The sequence below is a fragment of the Populus nigra genome, chromosome 2 (genome assembly GCF_951802175.1).
Source record: "Populus nigra chromosome 2, ddPopNigr1.1, whole genome shotgun sequence".
Lineage (NCBI taxonomy): Eukaryota > Viridiplantae > Streptophyta > Magnoliopsida > Malpighiales > Salicaceae > Populus > Populus nigra.
In genome coordinates this window covers 38420230-38426965 of record NC_084853.1, presented here as the reverse complement: position 1 = coordinate 38426965, position 6736 = coordinate 38420230, and the positions used below count along the sequence as shown (strand labels likewise).

General features: G+C 41.4%; 1 protein-coding gene across 1 annotated transcript; it reads left to right on the top strand.

Moving 5' to 3' along the window:
• Positions 1–489: 489 nt before the first annotated feature.
• On the top strand, positions 490–5146 carry LOC133682622 (extensin-2-like). Its single transcript, XM_062106043.1, has 3 exons — positions 490–2203; positions 2936–4572; positions 4684–5146. Exons 1-2 carry the CDS (start codon positions 616–618, stop codon positions 4537–4539), a joined length of 3192 nt encoding a protein of 1063 aa, XP_061962027.1. The 5' UTR covers positions 490–615; the 3' UTR covers positions 4540–4572; positions 4684–5146.
• Positions 5147–6736: the final 1590 nt, after the last annotated feature.

The window sequence follows — 6736 nt, the reverse complement described above, 5'->3', positions numbered from 1 at the left end:
ATAGCAAATCTATAGATTTCGAGGAAGAACGGTATTTGATGATTCTTGGTAAAGCAATTACCATTCAGAACCAAAAAAACATTATTTTTTAATTATTTGGAGTGTTTCTATTGGATTAATATAGTAATATTCGAAGCTCATGAATCATAAAATGATGCTAGGCCAGCAGCAATAAATAATTGAACAGGGTAGAGGAGTGGAATTATTAAAGAATGACTCTGAAATAATAATGAGATTAAAACATGATTAACTTATTCTGTACCATGTTATAGATTAAATTAAATGAGTAGTTGGAAATTAGTTCTGAACAAATAGAGAAATCCAAGAGATCAAAACAGTGTTTGATTTTATTTTAAAAATAAAAAAGTAATAAAAGACCAGCTAGAAAAAACCCATTTGCTAGATTAATCTAGAGACCGACTGTATTGGTCCGTGATGATTCCTCTCCTTTAACGACTACACTTGCTATAAATACTTTGTATTCCATGCATGTTTTCTCATCTACACAGACAAAATCACTAAATTTCCCCTTGCCTTCTCTTAATCCAGTAATAAAGAGAATAGGTGTAAAAGTCCAACACATTGCCGATAGGTGGTGGAATTTCAGGGGGAGGAATGACAGGTTCTAGCGGCGGCTCCCTCTGGGGTCGTCTTTGGCCTCAATTGGCCGTGGCATTGGTTATTCTCTTTGTTTCAAGCAGTGTAGGTTCAGTCTCAGGAGATGCTTATGTTTATAGTTCACCACCTCCACCTTATGTATACAAGTCTCCACCACCTCCATCACCATCTCCTCCACCTCCTTATAAATACAAGTCACCACCTCCTCCATCACCTCATCCACCACCATCATACGTGTACAAATCCCCACCACCTCCATCTCCATCTCCTCCTCCACCATATATCTACAAGTCACCTCCTCCACCTTCTCCTTCCCGACCACCACCGTATGAGTACAAGTCACCACCACCACCACCATCCTCATCTCCCCCACCACCTTACATCTACAAATCACCTCCTCCACCTTCACCATCCCCGCCACCACCTTATGTCTACAAGTCACCGCCTCCACCTTCACCATCACCACCCCCACCTTACATCTACAAATCTCCTCCACCCCCTTCACCATCCCCACCACCCCCCTACTATTATAAGTCTCCACCACCTCCTTCGCCATCTCCCCCACCACCATATGTCTACAAGTCACCGCCTCCACCTTCATCATCACCGCCTCCACCTTACATCTACAAATCTCCTCCACCCCCTTCACCATCCCCACCACCCCCCTACTATTATAAGTCTCCACCACCTCCTTCGCCATCTCCCCCACCACCTTACTACTACAAGTCTCCCCCACCACCCGATCCTTCACCACCACCTCCATACTACTACAAGTCACCACCTCCACCTTCATCATCACCACCCCCACCTTACATCTACAAATCTCCTCCACCCCCTTCACCATCCCCACCACCTCCCTATTATTATAAGTCTCCACCACCTCCTTCGCCATCTCCCCCACCACCTTACTACTACAAGTCTCCCCCACCTCCCTCACCATCTCCCCCACCACCTTACTACTACAAGTCACCACCACCCCCTTCACCATCTCCACCACCCCCTTACTACTATAAATCCCCACCATCACCCAAAAAATCACCACCACCACCATACTACTACAAGTCACCACCTCCTCCCTCACCATCACCGCCCCCACCATACTACTACAATTCTCCACCACCACCTACTCATTCACCACCTCCACCTTATTACTACAAGTCACCACCACCACCCTCACCACCTCCTCCCCCTCCATACTACTACAAGTCTCCACCTCCTCCTTCACCATCTCCTCCACCACCATACTATTACAAATCTCCTCCACCACCTTCAAAATCTTCTCCACCTTCTTATTACTACAAGTCTCCACCACCTCCAACTAAGTCCCCACCACCTCCAACACCATACTACTACAAGTCTCCACCACCACCTTCACATCCTTTACCACCACCCTACTATTACAAATCTCCACCACCACCTAAAGCTCTACCTCCTCCGTACTACTACACTTCCCCCCCTCCTCCCATCCCTTACCCTCACCACCACCATCATGACTTAATTGTCAAGGTGGTAGGAAAAGTTTATTGTTACAGATGTTATGACTGGGGATATCCAATGAAGTCACATGATAAAAAGCATCTAAAAGGTACATTTTGTGTTAAAATGATTAAGCATTTCTAATATTGTTTATCTTAAACTTGCAAGTATTTTATGATTCATCAAATTTAGTTTTGTTTGTTCAATGAAATGGACAACACTAATTTATAGCATCTTCATGCATATTTTTAGCTTGATATTAGATATCATACATATATTCACTATCTTTCTATGTATAAATGTCTCTAAGGATATATGATTGATCCATTTTTCAAAGAAAAATAATAGTATTTGATGGAAACCAATTCACTATTGAACACGATTTAAACTATGGATATTAATTATTGGAGTTCATATGCACAAACACACAAATTTTGTCAACATTGTTAATTTGCATGTCCCAAGTTTTAAATTTTCACTCCAAACACTAGACTATGTTACCTTAGCCATGACATAATACCTCAAAAGAAACAAGGATCATGGTGTGTGTGTGTGTATATATATATATATATAGAGAGAGAGAGAGAGAGGGGTCCAAATATGAAATATCCAATAAATAATCAATTAACGTGTAGTAGTTGTCATATTGAATTAATAATTGAATTGAATGACAAACATGTCTAAAACATCCAAATGTAAAGCTAATTAACTAATACTATTAATTATATTACATTAGAAGAACAACAAGCTTATTATTTATTTTACTTTGACCTGCACAACAAGCTTGATGCTATAAAAATATATATGAATTTGCTCACTTTCATTATTGTGCGTGGAATAGGTGCCGTGGTGGAGGTAACATGCAAGGCAGGTACTAAGAATGTCAAGGCCTATGGTAAAACCAAGATCAATGGAAAATACAGTATCACTGTTAAAGGCTTCAACTATAAAAAGTATGGAGGAAAGGCATGCAAGGCCAAGCTTCACGCGGCACCAAAAGGTTCATCATGCAATATCCCAACTGGCCTACACTGGGGTAACAAAGGTGCCTCCCTCAAGGTGAAGTCCAAGACAAAGTATGAAGTTGTGCTCTCAGCTAAGCCATTCGCTTATGCTCCTAAGACCCCTTATAAGGAGTGTGAGAAGCACAAGCTCACTCCAGCTCCTTACTACTACAAGTCCCCTCCACCCCCACCTCCTGCTTACATATACAAGTCACCTCCACCACCTCCACCAACCTATATTTACAAGTCTCCACCACCCCCACCCTATCTTTATAAATCACCCCCTCCGCCAACATATATCTATAAATCACCACCACCTCCTTCATCATCAACCCCACCTCCATATTATTATAAATCCCCACCACCACCATCTCTATCACCACCACCACCCTACTACTACAAATCACCTCCACCACCGGTTCACTCTCCTCCCCAACATTACTACTATAAATCACCACCCCCACCATCCCCGTCACCTCCTCTACCATACTACTACAAATCACCTCCCCCACCAGTTCATTCCCTTCCCCCACCTTACTACTACAAATCACCACCCCCACCATCTCCATCACCTCCTCCACCATACTACTACAAATCACCTCCACCACCATCCTTGTCACCTCCTCCACCATACTACTACAAATCTCCTCCTCCACCAGTTCATTCCCCTCCCCCACCATACTACTACAAATCACCACCACCACCATCCCCATCACCTCCTCCACCGTACTACTACAAATCACCTCCACCGCCAGTTAACTCCCCTCCCCCACCATACTATTACAAATCTCCTCCTCCACCATCACCATCTCCTCCTCCACCCTACTATTACAAATCACCTCCACCACCAGTTCACTCTCCTCCACCACCATACTACTACAAATCACCTCCTCCACCATCGTCGTCTCCTCCTCCACCCTACTACTACAAATCCCCACCACCTCCATCCCCATCTCCTCCACCTCCATACTACTACAAATCCCCTCCACCACCTGATCCTTCACCACCACCTCCATACCACTACAAGTCCCCACCACCTCCTTCACCATCCCCTCCACCACCCTACTACTACAAATCCCCACCTCCCCCCTCGCCATCTCCTCCACCCCCATATTACTACAAATCCCCTCCACCACCATCGCCATCTCCTCCCCCTCTATACCACTACAGCTCCCCACCGCCGCCATCGTCATCTCCTCCCCCTCCATACCACTACAGCTCCCCACCCCCGCCATCCCCATCACCACCACCTCCTTACTACTACAAGTCTCCTCCACCACCATCTCCATCTCCCCCTCCTCCATACATCTACAAGTCCCCACCTCCCCCTTCACCATCGCCACCTCCTCCCTACTATTACCATTCACCTCCCCCACCGATGAAATCACCCCCACCCCCGGTTTACATTTACGCTTCTCCACCACCACCAATTCACTACTAGGCACAGAAAGCTCCATAAATCACCAAAAATCATGTAAGTAAAGGTTTTTCTTACTCAACTGCTCACCATGTCAAATATTAATGCCAAAAAAGTTGAAGATAATATAATGTAATTAGTTCTCACTTCCAATTGTACGATTTGCAGGTTTTAGTTTCAGCAATGTAATAAAAGAAGGCCGGTTCAAGAGCGGAAAGAGTAGATACGAAGCATCCTTTCCAAATCCATTCAATAAGTGTCTAGATTTTGCAACAAAAATGTTAAAAAACTTTACCATTCTCTCAAACTTCAACGTGGCAATCTTGTATACCATGATATTGGGCCCGGCTTCAAAAGGTTCCCTTCGATCAAGATGAGGAAGTGAGATTGAAGAAGTAGACCGGGATTTGGAAATGAGCTTTCGCAGAATATTGTTTGTTAGTTGTTTTTATTTTATTTTAATTTATTTGATCAAATTAGTACAGGGGTTCCATTTAATTTATTAAATAGATGTATTATCGCATAGCCTCGTTTGTTTGGGCTTCTATTTATTGTGGGCAAATTGTGGTTTCTGGGACCTTCTTGTGCTTTGCACCGAGGTTATTGGTAATAAAGGAGCGCTCTTTTTCAACTTATGCATTCATAATCGGTAGCATAGCAGACGCAAGGTTTATCTTCCTTTTGCCCTCTGCAAATCAGACCATTCAACCTAAAATAGAATGTGGGCACAAACAACTTCAGTTTACCAGCAAAAACAAAAATCAAGAAGAAGAAATAATTAAGGCAATCATCTCTCATCTGCCAAACAATTATCTATGCATGTTCTGGTGTTTGATCAGATTATTAAGGGCTGTAGTAGGAGTCAGCTATAGCGGCTGTCTGCTTTTTTCTTAGCTGCCTCATTCTTTCTGTTGATTCTTTCAAAAGTGGAAACTGTACAAGAGAAATAACAAGCCTTTATGAATGTATGTGTTGGACCCATAATCTTTCGACAATAAAAATTAATAGAGCATTAAAATCAAAATCAAAACGAAAACCAGAGGAGCGGGTGGTTTTAGTACTGCTACTGCTCAGTAAGAAACTAGAGAAAAAGTTCATGAATGTGCATGGAGTGCGTGGTCTAATCGGTAGAGACTTGCTGCAACTAGACGAAATGTGTTCGGATCCTCGGAGGAACTTAACAAGCTAGGGTTGCAGAAGCGCAAGTCCTCCAAAATATTTCTAGTCTTCCCTGATCATATTTCCTCCTGTTTCGTTACGTTCTTGAACAGTGGATATACGATTACTACAACATGACAGAATCAAAGCACATGCTTTCGTCGTTTCATGACGGGACATTCTTCTTTTTATTAATTTTAAGAGTTAATTATAATTTTGTCCCTCTAGTTTAATATTTAATAATAGAACTATTAATCAATCTCAATGAAATAAAATAAAAAATAGTAATTGAATAGCCCATTCAACATCCTCTATATTTAATAAGAAATAGGATATTTTCTTGTATATATATTTACAAGTTGTGGGATATATGTGGATCCCTTTAGATTTCCCATAGCCAGTCTTCCATGGTTTGAGATTCACTGCATCAAATCACATCAGTTTTTTTATCAATGAGAATATCCATCTTATTTAAAATAAAATAAAAGGATTCCATACATTGTGATCCACAGGAATCATTTTACAAACTATTCAAGATTGAAACTTGAACCCCAAAACCTCCCTATATCACAAGTATTTATCACTTGTGTCAGCTCAAGTGGATTTAAAAACATAGAGATTAAACTTATAGTTTCAGAAACTATTGAATTTTATTAAATTATTGGGGTTAAATTACGTACAGTTAACTCTTCCATCAGTGGAGCAGGTAAACCTTGACTGGAGAGTTGATGGGGTCAGCCCATTTGACATAAAAATTGAGATAAATATAATGATTTGATTTGTTGTCTTTTATTTGCATTCTAATTGATTCGATTCTTTTATGATTCTACGTGACATTTTTAATATTAATGCTTCACTGTTATATTTTTGGTGGTTCAATTCCATGCAACGACATCACCTCAATAATGAAGATTTGAAGTTGATGCTTGTAAATAACGAATTCAAACTGTAGGAAAGATGGGACAAGACAGAATCTAGATTGGGAGAAAGTTATTTTTTATTGTTTAACTCGAGATTATTGAGCCTTCCTTTGAAAAACACATGTCCCGACTGTCTGTATTTC